Source organism: Gopherus flavomarginatus, chromosome 8, assembly GCF_025201925.1.
Source record: "Gopherus flavomarginatus isolate rGopFla2 chromosome 8, rGopFla2.mat.asm, whole genome shotgun sequence".
NCBI classification, from domain to species: domain Eukaryota; kingdom Metazoa; phylum Chordata; order Testudines; family Testudinidae; genus Gopherus; species Gopherus flavomarginatus.
Window position 1 is genome coordinate 107,724,085 of NC_066624.1, and position 21,551 is coordinate 107,745,635.

Sequence of the window (21,551 nt, forward strand, 5' to 3'; positions counted from 1 at the left end):
CAGCCGAGGCCAAGGCGGCTTGGCAAGCATGCGCTAGGTGCCCCAGAGCCGGCTGGGAACCACCTGGAGCAGCGGCTGGCGAGAGGGGAGTTTGCAAACGGACGTGTAGGGTGCGTCTGGCTGAATCCAAAGGGGAGCCAGTCCTCCTGGCGCAGCTGTTGCTGGGCGTGAATGGTCACGGTGGCCTCCTTCCCTTGCCGGTTGGCAGCGCATGGCAGGGGCGGAGTGGGCGCGTGTGCCCACAGATCTGCAGCGTGCTCCGGGACTGACCCCAGGGCTCTCCCCAGGCAGCGCAAACCACAACCCAGCGGGAGACGCCCCCAAAGCACTGGAGGAAAGGAAAGCGCCATGTCTGGGCCAGGCAAAGAGCGGATTAATGGCCAATCAAGAGGGAAGGGGCTGGCCAGAGCTGCCCTGCAAAGTAGGAATTATTCCAGCTGATCACGTGCCAAACCACTAATGGCCCCTGGAATGCCAGAGTGCCACCTGCCAGGCTGGCGCCGCAGGGACCGCAGTGTGGCCGGCAAGCAGGTGCTCTGGGGCTGAGCTGCTCACCCTACAGAACAGGAACCCCACAGCTTGGGCAAGTGTGCCCACAGCAGTGACTGGCGTCACTGGGCACTCATCAGCCTTGGGAGCAGCAGCGGGCAGCCTCCCCCACCCCATCTCCCTCTGCCCGGCCACTTCTGGGAAGCCATGGCCAGCGGGGCCAATGCCTCATGGTGCAGCAACTGGAGAAGGCCCCCATCTCCCCTGCCCACCTGCTCCCCACCCCCAGCGCCCGCCTGGCCTTTCCCTGCTGCCAGCAAAGCAGTCCAGCAGCCATTTGGAAACACGGTGGTGTTTACTCCCACACCTGGCTCACATGAAACACACACGGCTGCCCAAGATCTCCTCCCAAGCCCACGCATGCCTGCCCCGCTCCCCTCACTGGGCCGTTGCCACGTAGCTACCCAGGGGGCAGCCAGGCTCCTTGTCCCTTGGGGGTGCCAGAGATGCCAGCTGCAGTGTTTGAGGGGGGCCCAAATTCAGCCAGCGCCCTTCAGCTCACTTGCCCTTTACATGTAAACAAGACAAGCAAGAGGCGCAGTTCGGCTGCCATCTCTCCCCGCGGTCCGGGTCGTCTCCGTCTGCGGCTCCCACGAGCAGCCCCAGCTGAAGGGTCCAGCCGCAGGCTCTAGCCTGCAGCAGCTTGGTGAGCCCCGCCTGAGACACGGTGCCTTCGTGCATGGAGCCCAGGGGCCCCTCGCCGCCATTCAGGGAAGGCTCAGCCTCCCGCGGCAGAGCTGTGGGGAGAGGCTCTCGTGCAGACGTCCTGGGCTCGCCCACCCCAAGTGGGGTGCTACGGCAGGTAGCACTTGGGGTCCCCGGGAAAGGGCGCTGCTGGCGCCTGGTTGAAATGGGCCATCAGGAAGATGCTGACCGTCCCAAGGACGAAGAGCGAGGCCATGACCAAGAAGCAGACGCGGTCGATGACTCTCCCCACCAGGATCCACTCCTCGTTCTCCTGCAGGGGAGAGAGACACATGCTCACGGCCAAACCTGCGGCGGGCTCCCGCTGTCACTGGGCCCATGTGCCCTGGGGCCTTTGGGCTTTGGATCATGGGCAGCCACCACCAAACTCAATCAAAACTGCGCTCGCTTCCCCTGCGGCTAAACACGGCCCCTTCTCTCCTTCTTTCCCCCAATCCCATTTCCCTTTGCAACTTGGTCTCTGATCTGCTTCTCCATACGTGAGTCCCTGCAAATTGGGCCCCTCGGTCCATACTGCCCTGGGTCTCCCTCTGACCTGAGCCCCCTGTGATGTTACTGACACAAACTGGGACCGTATCGATCATTTTTGCAACCAAGGTCCTATAGTGGCACCAAATGTTGTACAAAGGTTGTCATGTGAGGAGTCTAGGGGAAGATTATGATTTGCTAACTATGATTATGTGATCTGTGTGTGTATCATTTTGGTAGCTGAAGTCATGAATATTGGCTCTGTACTTGTGTCTCAAGGTGTTCTGATTCTAAGTCGCCCTAGTGAAGCACTTGGTCAGCTTCTTGAGAAAGGAATTTGCAAGTTAAGTGCCCAGGCAAGAAAAACAGAACTGACAATAGATCTCGGAAGACTCCAATCCACAGAAGAAGTCTTCCTGGGGACGTTCAAGGTAGCATGTGAGCAATGGCTGCCACCTGTAAAGAACTGAGTCATGCATGGACATGTGGCTTACCCCTGTACTCCAGGCTCCATCTTGCTGCTGTGATCTTCCACAGGGCAGAGGATATAAAAGGCCCTAGAAACACCTCCATTTTGTCTTCAACCCTGCTTCAGTCCTGGCTGGTTTGGTTTGCTTGGTGTGCACAGAAACCCCAGCCTTGGGCTGTAACTGCCCTGCTCCAAGCAATTTGTCCTGAATTAACTCTCTCAGTTGGGTCCCGCCAGAACCAGCCTCATTACACCCCTCTCCCGGTTAATGCTCTGCAGCGGCAGCACTCACATTGTCGAAGTCGTTCTGCTCCCGCAGTGTCTTGGCAATGTGGTTGCAGGCGTCCACGCAGGCCCGGATCTCAGGACCAGCCTGCACCAAGCTGTGACAGAGATCCTGGGTGCACCCGTTTTCCAGGCCTTTCCCTAGAGACGAGGAAGAGGAGGAGAGGGGGTAGCACCAGGCAGCTGGCTGCCTTGAAGGCCAGTGCCGCACCGGAAAGCCTCCGCCAGCTGTCTCTGTTACCCTTGGGCATCTCAAAGGCACCTGTTCCTTTGCAAAGCACCGGCCGGCCAGGCCCCAGCCCTGCGGAGCAGGATGAATGGCGCACAGAGAATTCATGACTAGCTTTGTGTGCTGAAGCCTGGTGCATTAATGGCTGCTCTGGAGCATTTCACATGGTTTAGCACCAGGGATGCCACGGCTGGCTGGCACTGCTGGTAGTTCTCTTGTTTCCCAACGCAGCTGGGCATCCAATCAGGGAGCCGAAGCAGCGCCATGAGTCGGGTGCCCAATCGCACACCTCGTGGGAGGGAAGAGCTGAAGCCTGAATTTTGTTGGCGTCTATGAGTCTCCCAGACGGGCCGGGGGGGTGGGCTGATGCCACTTGCCTCGCCCTGCTCGCTGCCCGCTGGTGGGCACAGGGATAAGTTTGCATGGGGACCAGATGCCGGAGCAATGGGGGCTATTAACGCTCCTCTCCTCCGCAGTCCGGCTCCTGGCACTTGGCGTCCATGGTGACACCCTCACCACAGTACCATTCCCCCGGCAGCACCGCCCCCCACACCTCATTCCAGCCCTGGGGGGCTGCTCTTAGGGGGTGGATTTGCTGCCGGTGCAAGGCCCAGGGGGTCACGGTCTGTGGGGTGGGGGCCTCAGGCTGCCCCGCCATGAGGTTCTCCCTGGCCCTGCGGAGCCGTCACTCACCGATCTTTTCCAGGACAGCCTTCATCAGCCCAGCCCTCTCCTTCTGCTTCTCAAAGACCAGCTCGGTCCGGGCCTTCCACAGCATGTACTCGTCAGCCTTCACCATCAGCCCCAAGGAGCTGCGGCGCCGCGCCAGCAGCAGGCGGGGGGCCATGTCGCTGCGGCGCATGTGCATCCCCAGGAAGTGGGGCAGCCGCCGCAGGCAGATCTGGGGACGGAGCGAGGAGCCGGTAATGTCATGTTGGGGCAGGCCAGGGGAGCCAGCACTGTCACGCTTGGGGGGAGTGGGCTGGGGGATTCGGCGCTGTCACGCTCGGGGCAGGGCAGGGCAGGGGAGCTGGAGTTGCCATGCTCGGGGGGAGGGGGCCATGGGGAACCACCGCTGTCATGTTTAGAGGGGCTGGGGGAGCCGGCACCGTCACGCTTGGGGGGAGGGGGCCATGGGGAGCTGGGGCTGTCATGCTTGGGGGGAGAGAGCCATGGGGAGCTGGGCCTGTCATGCTTGGGGGGGCCAGGGGAGCTGGCGCCATCACGCTCGGGGGGGAGGGGGCCATGGGGAGCTGGCGCCGTCATGCTTGGAGGGTCCGGGGGAGCTGGCGCCATCACGATCGGGGGGGAGGGGGCCATGGGGAGCTGGCGCTGTCACGCTTGGGGGGGCCAGGGGAGCTGGCGCCATCATGCTTGGGGGGAGGGGGCCATGGGGAGCTGGTGCTGTCATGCTTGGGGGGAGGGGGCCATGGGGAGCTGGCGCCATCATGCTTGGGGGGAGGGGGCCATGGGGAGCTGGTGCTGTCATGCTTGGGGGGGCTGGGGGAGCTGGCGCCATCACGCTCGGGGGGGAGGGGGCCATGGGGAGCTGGCGCTGTCATGCTTGGGGGGGCTGGGGGAGCCGTCACACTCGGCATGGGGGGGCTCTGTCTGCTGGGGGTGTCATGGAGCCTGAGTTTGGCCCTGGGGCCGTTCCATCGGGCGCAGCGCAGTTTCCCCTGACTGACGCAGGCGGGAGCGGAAGCAGCCTGGGCTCCATCTCCCCCACCTCCGCCGAGTGGGAGCTGCCAGAGGGGCGCTAATGCCCAGCGGTTCCTTGGCAGTTGGGGACCCGATTCCGGCCCTGCCCCCTGTGCCCTCCTTTGGGGCTGTGCAAAGCGGTGTGGAGATGTGGTCGGATCCAGGCGGTGAGCCCATAGCTGTGGTGCTGCCAGGGTAACGAGACACCTGGGCCAGGCTCTGCGCCCCCGTGGAGGAGCGTGCCCCACGTGCTATGGGTCCGACCAGCTGGCCATTCTCTGGGGCTCTCAATCCGGGGAAATGAGTCGACGGCTCAGTGCACTTGCCTTTGCTCTCTGACCTTCCCCCCACCCCCCCAAAGTCAGCGGGAGCTGCGCTTTCCTGAGGCAGTGATGGGCAGCATGGGCAGCAACTGCTCCCCGAAGCTGGCGCAGGGAGAGTCGGCTCTGGGAGGAGCAGGAGGCCGATCACGTGTGCGTTAGACGGGTCTCCACCCAACCCGTGCGGGAGGGCGAGCCGGCCCCGCCCGACCTACCTGCCGCACTTTCTGCGACATGGCGTGTGTGTTGGGTGTCCTCAGTGAGACGTTCAGCATGATGACGGCGTTCGCCACAATCACCACCGTCACCACCAGGAGAAAGGTCAGGTACCTGGAGGAGAGAAGGGGCCTCCATCACTGATCGCCAGGCCTGCTGCCCCCAGCCCCACTTCACTAGCCACATGGCCTGTGCCGGGGCATCTGCCGGCTTTTGGTGCGGTGCCCTAGCAACAGGCATAGGGCAAAGCCGAGGGCCGGTTGGGATCCAGGAATGGGAACCACCTGGATCTCTCACTCCACAGTCCATATGTACGTAGGAGACAAAGGGAGTCCAGACCAGAACTTCCCCATGGTCTATCTAATCCACCTAGCAGCAGACATCTCCTCCGATAATGCCCCTGGCTGTGCAGGACTGCTGCATGGGTGATCTCCCGCCGAACTCCCTGCTGCGAGCTCACTTTCTGTTCAAACTGTGAAGGATGGTGCTTCTAGCTCCATCCTAGTCCCCGGAGCACTCTCGAGTCTGGCCATGCCGTTTGCCTCGGCACCCTCCTGCAGCGGCGAGTTCCACAGATGAACCCTGGGCTGTGCAGCAAGGCATGTCCTGTGGGCCACTAGGAAGTTCTGTTAGTTCATGCCCTTGTTCTTGCATTGCAGGGCTGGGGAGCAATGAGCGGCCTGGCCACACATCCAAGGTTTGAGTTCCCCCAACCCCACCTACGATGGCTCTCAGTCTCTGGTCCTGCCCATTCCTGCTGTGTCCCTTGGAGCAGGGACTCCTAGCCTCAGCTGGGATTTGGGGGAGAGGAACCCAGTGGGTTTGGGAGCATCACTTACTTGCCAATGAGCGGCATGGCGTCAGAGGTCTCCGGCACCTTCTGTGCGATCAGGAAGAGGAAGACTGTCTGGGCCAGGAGGACGTTTATGGAGACTGTGCACTTCTGGCCGCCCGCTGCCGGGATGCAGAAAGCAAGAGATTAGCCTGGGTCTGCATCGAGATCCCCAAGCGCCGGCGCCCTCTCCCGCACATCGGAGCCCACGAGGAGCCTGCCTTCCTAGTGGTTAGAGCAGAGGGCTGGGAGCAAGGTAGGAAAGAATTCTCTGCCGTTCCAGCCCAATATGCGAGCAAGCCATGCGCTCCCAGAGGGTCAAGGGGAGCCAGCCAACGCTCAGGAATAGGGGCTGGGGGGTGCCGAGGGGCCAGAAATGGGACATAACTGGGGGGAGGGGGAAAGGAGCCAATCTTCACGTTTCAGCCCATTTCGGTTCAGATAACCAGGGCGTGAGGGTGACCCCCCCGGTGGCCTGTCACACCCGTGTGAGCATTGCACTGGGTCTTCTCCCTTCAGCTCTTGCTGCCCCCTTCCCACTCCAGGAGGCGTGGATTGTCCACGTGCCGATGCCAGAGGCTGGAGCTGTGGCGGTTGTGGGTGGCAGCGAACTCGGGCTGGCCAGGGCTCTACCTTTGGCAGGCAGGAAATACACCAGCACGGCCACCGAGGAGATGAGCACGCAGGGCACTATGATGTTGATGACGTAGAAGAGTGGTTTCCTCTGGATGATCAGGTAGAAGACGACCTGCTGGTAGCCCAAGTCGTCCGGGGTGAAGCGCTCGGCGTTCACGATCTTCTTGGCTGGCCGGTGCTTGATCGCCCACTCCCCGTTCTCTGCGGGGAAGACGATGCGGCGTGGCTATGGAAACCACCCAGGTCCTGGCCCCCGAGTCCCCTTGGGAACAGCATGAACCACCCTTGGGGGCCAGGAGCTCGTCCAGCGATCCCTGCTGGCGGATGCCCAGAACTGCCTCTTGCCCACATTACAGCCGCGGGCGTGTGTGTGTATTACTCTTATCTGGAGCCTTCAGGAGCAGGAGGATAGATCGGCAGGGGAATCCCACTCGCTGGCGTGGGGACCTGGGTGCAGGCAGAACATCGACCTGCCAGTTCTCCCCAGGCGGTTGCGGGCGTCTTTGGAAACAGCAGGGGCGGGCGGGCTGAGGCCTGTGCTGCGAGTCTGTTCCTGTTTGCCGCCCAGGCCCGACGGCATGACTGACAGGACCAGCTGAGCAACTATTGACATTTCTGTCTGTGTGCGGGGAGCCCATTCACCCTGCCCCTGCTGCCGCTACGTCTCTAGGGGGACAGAGGGAGCCTGAGACAATGGCCCCTAGATACGGGGGGAGAGAAACCCTTTGCTGGGGGCTTCCCACGGTGGAACAGCTAAAGATCCAGGAAAGGGGCTGGGAGAAGATTTACTGCCGTGCCCGGGAGTCCTGCAATGTTGTCTGTCACGACGGGACAAATGCAGCCACCAGCTTAATGCACCCCATTTTGCAGGGGCTGGCTCCCAGGGGCCCCTTTCTGCTCGGAGGCAATGCGTCGCCAGCTCCCATGGAGCCTAGTCAGTGCATGGGGTTTGGATGGAGGCTCGGTCGCTCTCCCACCTGACTCCTGGCCGTGGGGGGAACCGCGCGTGATGCCTCACTCAGGTTTGTTTTCCTGTTGGCTGCAGGAGCGATAGATTTCATTTTTTACCAATCTAGATATCTGGCTAAGCCCGGTGATGGAAGAATAAATCTCGCTGCCCAAAAAGCATTTTGTTCCTCCAAGATGCAATTAAAAGGTGATGGAAAACATCCCTGTCTGCCCGCGACAGCTCCATTCCCGTCAATCCACTCCCGGTACCAGTTTGTGATTTGCAGGGGTTAGAAAAACTCTCTCCGAGTGTGACTATTGACTTAAGTACCTGTGTCATGGTGGCAGCTGTTAATAACCTGCTGTGCGGGGGATACCTGCTGGGCGTGCACAGGACACCACCTCCTGTTCCAAATCCTGGTTACAAAAACTGAACGGGAAACCTGCTCCAGCCAATAGGGAAGGACCCAGGACAGTGCAACCAGCCCTGGGAATTCCCAGTGCTCAGGGCCCCAGTGCGTTTCCAGTGGCTCTGCTCTCTGGGATTTGTGTGGTGGTGGTGCCCACACCCAGAGCAACTTTCCTGAGTGCTCCCCGACAGGAGACGGGCCTTTATCCTGATTGCACACTGTGACGAACTGGGAATGTTCTTAATGTTTTCTCTGAGTACTGTGTTGGTGCCTCAGTGTCCCCATGGCAGTTTTTAAGTATCTGGCAGAGCAAAAGGCCAGTGCACCTAAATGTCTGACACTCTGTCTCCCAGCAACTGATGGCCTGGGCCCCTCCTCTGCAAAGGTTGCAGCTGAAGGTGTTGGAGACAAAGGGATCAGGTGACCTCCTGGCCCGGGAAAGGGGCTGAGGAGAGAGGAGGGGCTGGGAGGTGTGTGAGTCTGGAGCTGGCGGGGGTCAAGGGTGGAGGGCAGACCTGGGGGTCTGGTTCACTGCCCCCAGAATGGACCCAGCCGAGGGGTCCGGTTCGCTGTATCTACAAGCTCTGTTTTAGACCCTGTTCCTGTCCTCGAATAAACCTCTGTTTTACTGGCTGGCTAAGAGTCACGTCTAACTGCAAAGTGGGGGTGCAGAACCCGGTGGCTTCCCCAGGACCCCGCTGGGGTGGACTCGCTGTGGGAAGCGCATGGAGGGGCAGAGGATGCTGAATGCTCCAAGGAGAGACCCAGGAGGTGAAGCTGTGTGAGCTTCTTGCCCTGAACAAGTCTGCTCCAAGGGAGAGGAGGCTCCCCAAAGTCCTGACTGGCTTGGTGGGGAGCAGTTCCAGAGCATCGCCCGGTGACTCCGTGACACACACACACTGCGTTACCCGAACAGGGTTCAAGTGGCAACATCCCGCACTCAGAAGTGACAGCATGAGAGCCGCCTGTGTGCCCTCCCTGCCTCGTTCATGGCACACCTGGCAACATCTGGACCAAGGGGGCCGGCAGACAACAGCCTCCATCAGCCCCCACCCTGGGGTCATCCCCAGGGCAGGTCCATCCCGGGCACGGAACGAGGCCGGGGCCCTGTGGAAAACAGGACGAGCCCATAGAATTAACGGCCATCGCCAGGCAGACCCACGAGAAGGCTGAATTCAGCTTGCTTTGGTCTGGCCTTTCGTTTAGGAACTTGGGCACTTGCCGGCGTAACCTCGGCCGTGTTCTTTTAATGGAGAGTTTTGGGGGGGCGTTTCCTAGGGCACTGAAAAAGCAAACAGGAAATTCACAGGGTCAGGGAATGTCCCCAGCCGCCACCACTGGCCCTTGAGCTAAGAGAATAACAGAGAGCGTCTTCCAGGTGGACCGGCCTCTGCCAGGAGCTTTCACAGGCAGTAGAGGAGTGAGGATCAGGGGCTTCGTTCTAGACTCTGGAGGGCAGTGTGCTCTGGTGGACTCTTCTGGCTGGTCCCCCCAGACTTCAGCCCTTCCCCTCCCACCTGGGCTTGGCCCAGACTTGACTCTGCCCCATCCCTCAGCCCAGCCTCCTTGCTCCACCCCATTCCAAACTCATCAGCTGAGTCCCACTCTCCCCCACCGCACCCTCATCTCCTCTCCCGACCAGTCCCAGCCTCCCCCCGACGCCCCCCAGCCCCAGTCTCCTTGCCCAGCCAGGCACAATTTCTCCCCACTTGTCCCAGTCTCACTAGCCTGTTTCCCCCAGGTCGCTCCTTCCCCTGCCCCCACCTTCCCCTGTCTGCCTTTTGCCCCCTCGGCATTTGAATCAGATGATTTTCCCCTCCACGCTGCTGGGGCGTTCGCAGCGGGATGGGCTCCCTGCTGTAAGTGCCTGTGCCCAGCCGGCAGCAGCCATTGCAGGCAAAGTCCGGTGTCGCCCCCCAGTGCAGCACGCTCAGTGAGGGTGGCCCAGGCACTGCGAGGGGACAGAGCATGCTCAGTGAGGACAGACTCTTCGGAGATTTTAGCTGCTAGGCTTTACTGAGCAGGTGCCAAGTGCGATTTTTCAGAGGGATTTGGAACATGGCACGGGGCGGGGGAGGAGGAGCTGTCTGTGGCGGGGATGTAACCGTAGCCAGGTTTGAGTGCATTTTCACCAGGATGGCAAAAGGTACATCCCTGCCACAAACACCTCCTCCTCCCCCCAGCCTCGTGCCACGTTCCGAATCCCTGCTCCAAAGCGTGGGGGCACTGCAGATGTTCCAGGGAAAGAACCCCAGAATTTTTTAATACGGGCACAACAAGATATTTGTCCCCGGCCTCGGTCTTGGACCCGGGTGAGCTGCTTCAGCTGATATTTTCCCAAACAATTCAGCCCGAGGCAGATGCCCGGCATGGAGAATTTCAGCCAAATAGTTAAAGTTTGGCAAAGATTTTATGCAACTGAAAACGAGGTCTCATAACCTTAATACCAGGCCATGCTACCAGTCCCACCTATCAGTCAGTTAAACATCAGTTTCTTTACAAATGCTTCCATCCCACACTGGATGGACTGGAGGGACCGGTTGGGTGGCTGGGATCCGGCTGCGCTTTGCTACGTATCTGGGCCATGCTGAGCCACCCTGCCAGCCACTGGGCTCCTCCTGACTGGTGATGGCACCACCCTTTCTGGCACTGGCATTTCCTCCAGTTGCCAACAGCTGGAAGATTTCCAGAGCCACAACTTGTCGGCTTGCCCCCCTGGGCCAGGGAAGACCCCCAGGGGAGAGACGGAGGCAGCAGGTCGTTACCTGTGAAAGCTTCGGGGTCGATGACAATCCACTCGATGGTCTGCCCATCTTCCTCCGTCAGCAGCAGGTTAATTTCATTGGCGCTGTAGGTCTGGGACCTATGTGGCAGGGGGAGGGGAGGCCATAGCTGAGACTGGCTGGCTAGAGGACACGCTCAGACAAACAGAAATGCTGAGATCCAACCAGCCAACGGCTGCTTCAGCTGCTCCTGGGATTGGCGCCACAGCCAAACATACGCAGGGCCGCGGAATTGGCTTTTCTTTCCTTTAAAACAAGGCAGCATCTGAGGTCCTATGGCTCTGGCACCTCCCCAGCTTGGGGTCAAGCCCAGCTCTGACCCAGACCCATCCCACGTAGCACCACTGCAGCCACCGGCCTTGTCTGGATCCAGCCAGCCGGAGGAAGAGTTTTCATGTAGGCCCCAATCCTGCAATCCAACCCACCCGGCTGGTCGCTCGCCTGGGGCGAGTCTGACTTCAGGGGCGGGACATGGGGTATTAGCTTTCCAGGCCGAGGACTCCGTCTGTCTCTGCAGTATGGGGCCTCAGGCACATCACTGGGGCCGGGTCCCATCTTGATAACTGGGAGCCGGCTTTTATCGTCCACGGCCTTTCAGCGACACGCGGGGGGAGCTCCCGTCCTGCTGTCGATCGGCACTGGCCGACACTGGGGGAGGGGACCCTACATCACTAACTTGGACACACTCAGAATTTAGTAACCACCACGGAAATCAGATCTGGTCATACGTTGTAGCCACAGACTGATCAGAGAGGAACAACAGTCGGACGAGCCGCCAAGGGCCCGATCCTGCACCCCTACCACCGCCACCAACCACCTGGAATCCGGGCCCATACGATGGGAGAATTTGTGGGGAGGGGGAGGAAGAGTTGATCGCAGACATTTCACTCTCCCTGGGCTAGCTCGGCCTGTCGTGAGAGGGGATGGAGACATCTGATAAAGCACACACAGGGCTCTCTTGGGCTCAGGGCAAGGGCTGGAACAGGGCCCTGGGTTTCTTTGGCTTGCATGCCTTCGGCACTAGCTCGGCCACCTACGGGGCTTGTGCCATGGTAACCGGCCTGGCGGCTGCCACGGAGCTGAGTGAGACCAGCCTCTGGCTAAGGCGGAGGGAGGTGCAGAGGGTCACAGCTGTGTGTGATATCATGGGCCCTTCGCTGGTGATCTGGGCCAGCTGCCGCCTGAGAGAAGGCGGGAGAGCCGCTTGCCCGGCAGGAGAGCTGCATGCGCGCCCCGGGCTCTGCCCCCTGCCCTCCCATCTAAGGGGCAGCCCTGCCCCTTCCCGCGCAGCCGCACTCACTGGAACACCATGGAGCAGTTCTGCCAGTCGAAGGGGAAGTAGGTGACGAAGATGGCGCAGGAGGTGCGGTAGATGGCGGGCGGCATCCACAGGAGGCAGCCATTGGAGTCCAGGAGCGTGTTGCAGTACAGGGTGATCTCAAACACCCCGTCGATGCTGTGGGCAGGAGAAGGGCAGGTCAGGCCAGCTGGGCGCTCCCTCCCACCTGCCCGGAGCTCATGCTGTGGGCTGGCCACTGCCCACGGGCTGGAACTGTCCCAGGGCCACAGAGAAGCCCCCAGCAAAGCAGAGGTGATCCCAAAATTCCCCCAGACACCCAGCCAGTACCCGACTATGGGCTCTAACTCCCCGAGAGCACCCTACCAGCTGCGGGACAGTACGTGATTGGGGGGGGGAAGGGCGCATCACCACTGCCTTCTGCTGGATGGAATCGGAACTGCCTATTGGCTGCAACTCACAGGAGACAAAAGCCTACTACTGCTGCCTCTAATAGAGACCTTCCCTTTAGCCCACCTGGTATGGCCCTGTGCTGGTGGAGCAGAGCATGCGGGGTTCTGTCTGCAGTCCTGGTTGTGTGAGACTTAGCTGCTGACTGTGATGTCTCTGGGTGAGTAGCCACAGACCCGGCCCCTGCAGGGAATGGAGCCTCCCAAGGAGTGCCCTGGCAGAGGGAGGGCTGGACGAGGTCAGTTTCTACTGCTGGGGTCCTCACCAGCTTCCCACTGCCCCCTTGCCCTGGGCCCTGCAGCTGCTCACTTGTTCTCCAGGACAATGTCTGGCAGCCACACCTCGGTGGAGGGCACCCTCAGTATCTGGATGTTGTCGTATTCGTCAGGATCCCACTGCAGCCGATAATCACACCATTTCTGGAACAGGGGGGAAGGGGTTGAGCAAAGCATAGTCTGTCACTTGTCATAGAATGAGCATCTCTGGCCACCCCGTGACCCCCCAGTACCACACCGGCCTGGGGCGTGGTCTGCAGGAACCCGGCATGCTCTGGCCATGGGTTGGGACCTGGTAGAGTTTCTCTGTGACCTGTTCTGGGAGCCATGGCGGGAAGTGAACCCTCTGGCCTGTGCTCTGTGCCAAGGGCTCTGCCCAGGCCGCTGAGCTCAGTACCAAAGTGGGGTCTGGCGATGGAACAAGCCCTGAACAATCTCCTCTCTCCTGGCTCCAAATTGTGAATCTTTGGCCCCAGCCATGACTGCCTTCAGGCCAGGAGGGGGCTGCGACCTGCCCTAGCCCTTGGGCTGCAGGTGCAACGGTGTGCTGGGCTTTGGAGGGCTGCTGGAGCTTATCGGGAGGTGGGGGGCATTAGCTGATCTCTGCCTGCTGCATGCTGGCTGGCCCGTAGCTGGTGGGCACCCCTGGGCACCTTACCATCTCAATCCAGATGTTGGTGGTGAGGGTCTCTTCCCGCTCGTTCTGGAACCCAGAAAGGAGAGAGGGATTGTGAGATTGCTGCCACGCCGCCCTGCCCTGTCCCGCCATGGCTGGGCGGCCCTGCTGCAGCTCCAGTGGGGCTGCACGGTGCATGCCAGCTACTGGGCGCTCAGGCAATGCCCTTCTCATGGGGCTCCGGTGCATGGAGCCTTGAGGAATTACCTCCCAGGGTGCAGCAGGGTGTGGGGCGTCCCAGGGGTGCCCTGATCAGGGCAGCGTCCCATGAACCCAGCCCTCCTCCCCCCTGGGAAGCCAGCAGCAGCCACAGAGCCACTGAGGCATGGCCAGGCCATGCCCTCACTACAACTGTGTTGCTATCAGGAACCCTGTCTCTAATGCATTCACTGCCCCATGCCCTCCTCAGGAAACCCCCAGCCCCATCACTGCACAGTGTCCCTATCCGGCACCTCCCAGCTCAATCACCAACCCATGCCCACCTTCCCAATCTCCCTCTTCCTTCTCCCCCTCCTCCCAGCACAGTGATTCTCCTCAGGGACCATTACCAAGGGCAGCTCGGACAGAGTGTCCTGCAGCCAGTCCCATGGGCATCTGCCCTGGCACGGACTCCCCATTCTGACGGCAGGGGTAGTGTGAGGGATGCCCAGGCAGGACTGGCTGTCCCTGGTCAGGGCTGGGTGCTGGGTGCCTTTGGGAGGAGACGAGGCAGGGAAGTTCCTGGCATCAGTGCCTCCTGCCTCTCAGTCCCTGTCCTGGGCAGTGCACTCAATCCCTGTCCCCCATGCCAGGCCTAACAGGGGGAGCAGCCATTCCTACCCCCCCCCCCCGGAGAAGCAGCCCCCTCCCAGTTTGTGGGCAGGGGCTGGGAGCAAGGAGAAAGGCAGGAAAGGGCCGAGCTCAGCAGCATAAGTGAATCCACCTGGCTTTTAACCCTCTCCTGCCTGGTGATGCGCCATGTCCCTCCAGTGTCGCTTGGCAGCTGGCTGGTGGGGACTGGCAAGGAACTTGGAGGGGGTGGGGCTCTGCTTACCAGGGAGATGAGGTTGGTGAGGGTCAGCTTCAGTGTGACGTTAATGATGTCGCCCTCCCCCTGGGCCGGGCGCAGATTGCGGTTGTAGTTGGTCATCAGGTCATTGAGCAGTTTCTCTTCCTGGTTCCGGCACAGCACGGCTGAAAGCAGGGCACAGCCAGGCCCTGAGGGAAGCAGGCACCACGCCACCCTCACCCAGTGGCAGTGCCAAGACCGAGCGGTTCCCTTGAGAACTGGTCACGAGCAGCCCCTCCGGATGGTGCCAGGTGCCTGCCCTGGTGACCTGAGGGCACAGGGCGAGTCCAGCATGGGCAGCAGCAAGGCAAGCTCCCTCTCGACCCCTCCACCTGTCTACCCCAGCCTCGCCCCTTTGAGAGGGCGCTCGATGTCTGTGGCCTCTCCAGTGAGACCCGAAGCAGGCAGCTGTATTGTCAGTGCCCACGGAGCGCACAGGGCTGCCCGGCTTTGTGCTGGGCGCCAGGACCTGTCAAACGGGATTCACACGGGACGGGGGCACCACACAGCTGCTGAATTGGAGCCTCTTTCAGCCTTCACTCACCTGCGTGGGCTTTGAGCTGACCACAGGCAAAAGTGTAACAAGTGTCTGGAGCGGGCGACGGGACCGCTGGAGGGTTGGCCACCGAGAAGATAAAAGCCTACTGTTGCTGCGCAGTAATGGATTGACTTCTTGAACATGAGAGGCAGAGCTCTATGCTTCAGAGCCAATGGGCCTGGGATCAGACCCTGCCAATGCCCTGCAGGGGGCTGCCCAGGGCTTGGGGGCTGGCAGCCTGAGGATGTGGCAAGTAATAGCAGTATCCCATTTCTCTCTGGGGTGAGGGCCGCAGGTGTCCCTCTCGCCAAGCTTTCTGAGCCGGCCCCAACTCCGGGCCCCCAGAAGGCGTAAACGTGGCTTGAACTCAACAGGCAACGTGTGTTGAACCCAGCTTAACCGTGGCAGCTTAACTGTGGTCTAACAATGGGGTCCGGCAGCCTGTCAGCTCTGGCCCGGGATCAATCCCCGTCGGCTGCCCGGATCCTTAGCTCATTGGCTGGGGCTTTACAAATCCCCTGCATTATTAAATTATTAATGGCCAGATCCGCCAAGCGCATCTGAATGAAATGCCTCTGGGGAGAAAGATAATGTGCTAACGAATTACCTTCATTAGCAAAAGTGCCGCTGCTGCTTCTTGGAAAGCCTTGGGGCCAGAGGATAGAGGGTGACTTGGAGGGCGCGTTGGGGGTTAGCGCTGGCACCTGGCCAGCATCACTGTATGTGGCTGTGTGTGTCCCACACTCGCGGGTGGGGGTCTGTGTGTGCACGTGTCTCTGGCTTCCCTGGGCTCGAAGCCCCTGCTAACAGGCATAAGCAGCAGCTGGCCCCGCTGCAGCAATAGCGCCTGCCAAGAATTGTTTTGTGGCCTCCATCGTTCACGTTCTCAAAGCAGAAGGAGCCCAGTTCAGTCCCCTCTTCGTCCCAGGTGTGAAATGGACAGGGGTGGGTGCAGGGCCTCTCAGAGAGGGGGGCAAGTGGGGCAATTTGCCCCAGGCCCTGGGCTCCACAGGGGCCCCACAAGCCCTGGCCCGGCAGTGGTCCAGGTCTTCAGTGGCATTTCAGCGGCGGGGGCCCTTCAGTGCTGCCAAAGACGTGGAGCGACTGAAGGGCCCCTGCTGTCAAAATGCCGCTGAAGACCCGGACTGCCGCTGGGTGAGTATAAGTGCCATAGCTCCCCTGCTTTGCCCCAGGCCCCCTGAGTCCTCTGGGTGGCCCTGGGTGGGTGGCCCACGACCGACAGGCATGTGAAATGGACAAGGGTGGGTGCTCCACAACCGGCAGTGGGAAATGGATGAGGGTGGGTGCCCCACGACCAGCATTGTGAAGCGGACGAGGGTGGGTGCCCCACGACTGGCAGCGTGAAGCGGACGGGGGTGGGTGCCCCATGCAAGTGGAGTGGTGGGAGATGGTAGCAATGTAACATCCCAGCACAGCGAGCAGGGTTCTGGCGGGCGTTTTACGGTGCAGGACCCCCCACAGTCATTCAGGGCTGGGAGTGGGTACAGGGTGCTGGCGCTGCAGGGGCTGGGGTGAGGGCTGCTGATGCTCACGGCAGAGCCCCTGGCAGGCAGGGTGTGGAAGGGGCAGCTCTCTGGGCAGAGAAACTGGTATTGGGAGTCCCAGTCAGGAGCGGGGCCCTGCTGCGCTAGGTGCTGTACGCACACATAGTGACTAGGTCAGCCTGCCGGGGGCTGTGCAGAATGGCACATTGCCCTGCGTCAGCCAGCAGGACAAGGAGGCTGCTGCTGCTCCCCAAGCCCTGAAGGAAGAGATAGAGAGTGAACACAGCAAGAAGGGAGGCTACTCCCTGCTCCCTGCCCTAGCCCTGGGATGGAGAGGGATGGGGGTGGTCTCCTGAGCTGCCCTGATTCCCTGCTGCTGAGCCCAGAACAGAGCTATCCATGCTCGCAGCCTAGGCTTAGCTGCCACCTCCCCAGCACCATACCCGGCTGCCCCTCGCCCCGTCCGCAGGCCGGGCACTGCTTACCTGTGAGGAAGCTGAGGGTTGCGAGCAGAGCCAGGCAGCGCATGGTGGTGGCAGCCTCCCTCCCGGCACGGTGGTGGCTGTGTGCTCAGCAAGCTCTGGAGGTTTATTTTGGGCCGTGGTCGGCCCCCCCTGCATCCCTCCTCTCCCCGAGTGCGGTGCCTGCAGTCCAGCTGTCCAGCCAGCATTGTCAGCTGTTCCCCAGCGGATGGCCAAGTGCCTCTGAAACAACAATGGGAGAGGGAGCAACTGCTGAGTTGGCAATATTTGTATGAGCCATGTGTGTGCCTCAGTTTCCCTGTGTGCTCTGTACTGCTGTGCCCTGATGCGGCATTTGATGCCTGCGGCTGCCTGGTTGGAGGCCAGACTCCTTAGCCCAGGCTGAACAGACCGGAGGAGGCAGAAGAGACAAAGGGAGCCAGGACATTAAGGCCAGCATAGCCTGGGCATGTGAATGCCGCATGGCTGGAGCCAGAGCCAGAGCGGCCCGGTGCGAACGGGTTGTTCTCAATGTCTGAGCTGGGAAGAGAGGGCCAGAGAGAAGCAGGGCCTGCCAGAGCCCAGCAGGACCTCTGGCTCCCGCTTGCCTTTCCCACGCCGAGCTGTCGACTGCCGGAGACCAGATGCCAGCTGACTCAGAAGGTCTGCCCAGTGTCGCCGCAAATATTCCTAGACGCGCTGCTCCCTGTAGGGGTGAAGAGCATTGGAACCGGCCTCCACCTCAGTTGGACCCGTTGGTCAGCACTCACAGCGGGGAACAGATGCTCTGGAGCCTGAAGGCCCAAGTCCAGAGGCATAGAGGCTGCGTGGAAAAGAGAAGCCCCTTGGGTGCTAAAGGGGATCTTCCAGGAGCCTGGATGTGCCTGGGGCATAGCACAGACCCTGGGAATCCATGACACTCTGCTAGCCTGGAGCTGGGCCCCACACACGATCAGGACCCAGGCCAAGTCACGGTTCCACAGAGCTGGGTTATGGCTGAGGTGGGAAAGGCGACATGGGAGGCTGATGCTGCCCCATCAGGACCAGAGAGTCCAGGCAGTCCCCGGGGAGCCTGCCAGCCCAGAGCTTCTGCTCTGGTGGTTAGAGCTGGGGACCAGGACGCTGGAGACCTGGGTTTTCTTCCCAGCTCTGCCACGGAGCTGTTGCGGGAGCTTGGGCTAATCACTACCCATCATGGGCCTGAGTTTCTCCAGCTCCGAACTGAGGATGATCTTTCCCTCCACACCTTTCGTGCCTGTCAAGTGCTTTGAGATCCCCAAGTGAAGGCGCCAGAGGAAGGCAGTGTTGTCCCAGTGGGGTACATGACCCCTTAGCCCACAGCTCAGGTGCTACCGACCTTACCCAGTCTTGCATGGCTTTGTCCCCAATGGGTGTCCCCTCCCTGGCCGAGTGTGACACACGGACACCTGCCCCCCCTCTCACTGGGGTGGGGATCTCACACACCCATGGTGTCATGGATTGATAGGGACTCAGCTATGCCCTGGCCTCCATGTGCCAGCTCCCCCCGATCTGCGGGCCACACGGCTCCCCAAGGCCTCAATGGCTCCAAATGCTGCCCCTCTGGGCTCCAGCGATCCCTGTTCCTCACTGAGATCAGACTCCTGAGAGAGGAGCCATGCAGGGACACAGGGCAGCCCTTCCTACAGGAGGGAGCTGAGAGAAAGTCCTTCGGTTAGCAAGCGAAAGTCCGAAGCAGAACGAGCGATGGCTTCCCCAGGCCCTGATCCTCAAGGGGCCATCTTAACTCTCGCTGCCCCGTCTGTGCGTGGTCCCAGCAGCAACCTGCCTCGCTCCTCGCTCGGCCTTCCCATGGTGCTGGAGGAAGCCGCCTGCTCTCGACTGCCCCGGTCATTAATGTTCAGTCGCTGGGGCTCTGGATCCGCCACACGCACATGCTGGATCTGTTCAGACAGCGCTGCCGAGGGGCCCCGTGACGTTCTGCTAGCCCTCGTTCCCATTCCAGGTGTGAGGGTACCAAGCGCATAGGGAAACTGAGGCACACATCTGGCTTATAAAGATATTACTGGAATGCCCACCTTCCTCACACCCAGCATCTGGGGCATGGAACCAGCTGCCATGGGGAAATCACGCCCAGGTTTCACTCCCCCCCTCCACTCCGCTGGGGCATGCTAACCACACAAAGGTTTCTGACGCCGATGCCCAGGAGCTGAGGCAGAATACCAAGGCCCCATGGCCAGCATGCTGGAGTCACGCTGGCAGTGTGTCGTCCTGGGTAATGCCCATGGTGCTCCCCTTGCCTGGGCAGTGTGCAGCATGGGGGTGCTGGTTTCATGAGTGTCTTTAAGGGCCGCTGACTCTGTTGAGTGGCCACCCCAGGGTGGGTCTGCTCAGCTTCCAAGCTGCTCTTGTCACAGTGGCCTCCCCATCCCCCACGGGCCAAATGTTGCCCTCGCCATCCCGCCGCCCACGGAGAAGGTTGGCATAGCCTAGGCCCTGCAGCTGGCTCTGCGTTGGCAGCTCAGTCGCTGCAGTGCTGGCCAGGGAAATGGATCGGGCCCTGCAGGTGACATGGGGTCCGATCCTCGTTTCCCACCGCTCGGGGCACTCGACACTGCCTGGAGCTTATGCTGAGTGTTTGATCCAGCAGCTGCGGGGTTAACTAGCTCTTGTCTGCACAGAGGCTGAGATGCAGCCCAGCCCGGCTGCTTGCACCAGGTAAGAGGTTGCAACTGATGTTCTAGCTGGCACCTGTATATCAGGCTGAGGAGAGGCCTCCTCCCGCCCCCAGCAGTACAGGACCATGTCTCCTGGACCAGGCCTAGGGGGAGACTCCTCTTCAGGGCTGGGGGTGCCGGGGGCTGGGCTGGCGTCTGAGGGATGAGCACCAGCCCCAGCTGTCCTGTGACCAGCCTGTCTGGGGGTCACATACCAGGCTTGCCTGAGCCCTCCGTGTGGGCGACGCGAGCAGCATCAGCTGTCCTGAGACGCAGGATTCCCGGCATTTCCTGTCTGACTCTGCCCCCCCTCCCCGGCCAGCCTGCTTCCCTGGCCTGCCCCCCCCCTTCACCTGCTGCTGTCTCAGCCCCCAGCCTCCCTCCCCCACAATGTCCTCCCATTCACATAGGGCCTGGCTCCCTCCCCCTGCACTGGTCCCCCTTCCCCAGCAGCTGCCTGACTCTTGCCAGCCTTGCTCCTGCTGCGGACTGGCCCCCCCTTCACCTAGGGCCTGCCCCCTCCCAGCCTCCCTGCCACACACTGCCCCCCTGCTTCCACCTGACCCACTGGCCTCACTCCCCTGCCCGCCGTGGAGCCTGAGTTAACAAGACCCATAGGCAGGCCCCAGCCCGGCTCGGCAGGCTCCCCGGCACTCCCCATTGCAGGACCCAGTGCCCCGTGTCTGCCCCACGCCAGTGAGCAAGTGAGGTCAGGGCTGGGCCTGAGGCCGGGCTCTAGGGGGCCAAGGGGCTTCACCAGCCAGGTGGTGCGCAGGGCCCTGGGGAGAGGGCACCAACCCCGCTGGCTTAGTGCTCAGGGCCCCGGGAGGGGCTCTGCTCAGGGGCCTTGGGAGGACGGTGCAGGGACTGTGAGAGGCTGGGCGCTGCTCGGGGAGGGGGGCTGTGATTTTATTGATATAATCTGGGACCATATAGAACACGGTTGCAACCAAGGTCCTGTAGTGGCACCAAATCTTATGTAAAAGGGGTCATATAAGGTGTCTTAGACCAGGTTATGGGTTGCTGGTTATGATTATGCTGTCTGTGTGTATATATGATCTTGTAGTTGAAGCTATCAGTATTGGCTCTATACCGTCTGTATTTTAAACTTATGCTATGCTTCTGGGAAACATCCCAGACGGTTGGTTTTAGCTCTGCCTAGCCTGCCTGATGGCCCATTAAGGACCATCAGTTATACAACTGACCCACTGAGAGAAGGCAGATACACCTTGTAACTCAGCAAAGTATGCAGGGACTGGCCCATGTGACTCCAGACTCCATTTTGCTGTAATTTTCCTCAGCAAGGACAAAGAGGTTCTTACACCTGGAAAAGCCTATGAAAGGTTGATGCCTCATCTCCATCTTGTCTTCAGTCCTGCTTCTACCTCTGGAGGGACTTTGCTACAAACTGAAGCTCTGAACAAAGGACTGATGACCCATCCCAGAGGGGGATGTACTCCAGAGACTTGATTTGAACCTGCAGTTTATTCCATCACTGCTACAAGCCTGAACCAAGAACTTTGCCATTACTGTATGTAATTGATTCCATTTAACCAATTCTAGCTCTCATCTATGTCTTTTTCCTTTTATAAATAAACCTTTACATTTCAGATTCTAAAGGGTTAGCAACAGCGTGATTTGTGGGTAAGATCTGATTTGTATATTGACCTGGGTCTGGGGCTTGGTCCTTTGGGATCAAGAGAACCTTTTTCTTTTATTGGGGTGTTGGTTTTCATAACCATTCATCCCCAGGGCAAGTGGCACTGGTGGTGATACTGGGAGACTGGAGTGTCTAAGGAAATTGCTTATGTGACTCGTGGTTAGCCAGTGGGGTGAAACCAAAGTTCTCTTTGTCTGGCTGGTTTGGTTTGCCTTAGAGGTGGAAAAACCCCAGCCTGGGGCTGAACTGCCCTGTTTAAGCGATTTGTCCTAAATTGGCACCTCAGTTGGGTCCTGCCAGAACCGCATCGTCACAGGGGCATCCATCATTCTCCCTACCTACCCCAAGGCAGCTGGGTGGCCTCTGTGTGGAATGAGTTTGTGGGTCTCAGCCC

At 60.5% G+C, this 21,551-nt stretch overlaps 1 protein-coding gene across 1 annotated transcript; it reads right to left on the bottom strand.

Moving 5' to 3' along the window:
- Positions 1–1,222: 1,222 nt before the first annotated feature.
- On the bottom strand, positions 1,223–16,868 carry CHRNG (cholinergic receptor nicotinic gamma subunit). The gene is made up of 12 exons (XM_050963818.1): positions 16,826–16,868; positions 14,283–14,422; positions 13,232–13,276; positions 12,608–12,717; positions 11,852–12,007; positions 10,534–10,631; positions 6,408–6,611; positions 5,782–5,896; positions 4,942–5,056; positions 3,399–3,606; positions 2,484–2,617; positions 1,223–1,507 (listed from the first exon to the last, which is right to left on the bottom strand). The coding sequence occupies exons 1-12, from the start codon at positions 16,866–16,868 to the stop codon at positions 1,343–1,345; spliced, it is 1,533 nt and encodes a 510-aa protein (XP_050819775.1). The 3' UTR covers positions 1,223–1,342.
- Positions 16,869–21,551: the final 4,683 nt, after the last annotated feature.

Bases quoted from the DNA above. Each gene is read 5' to 3' on its own strand.
- CHRNG (XM_050963818.1), bottom strand. From the start codon at position 16,868: ATGCGCTGCCTGGCTCTGCTCGCAACCCTCAGCTTCCTCACAG. The intron at 10,632-11,851 runs GTGAGTGCGGCT...CCTGCCACATAG, and splicing joins AACTGCTCCATGGTGTTCCA to GTCCCAGACCTACAGCGCCA. The intron at 1,508-2,483 runs GTGAGTGCTGCC...TCTCCCCTGCAG, and splicing joins AGCAGAACGACTTCGACAAT to GAGAACGAGGAGTGGATCCT.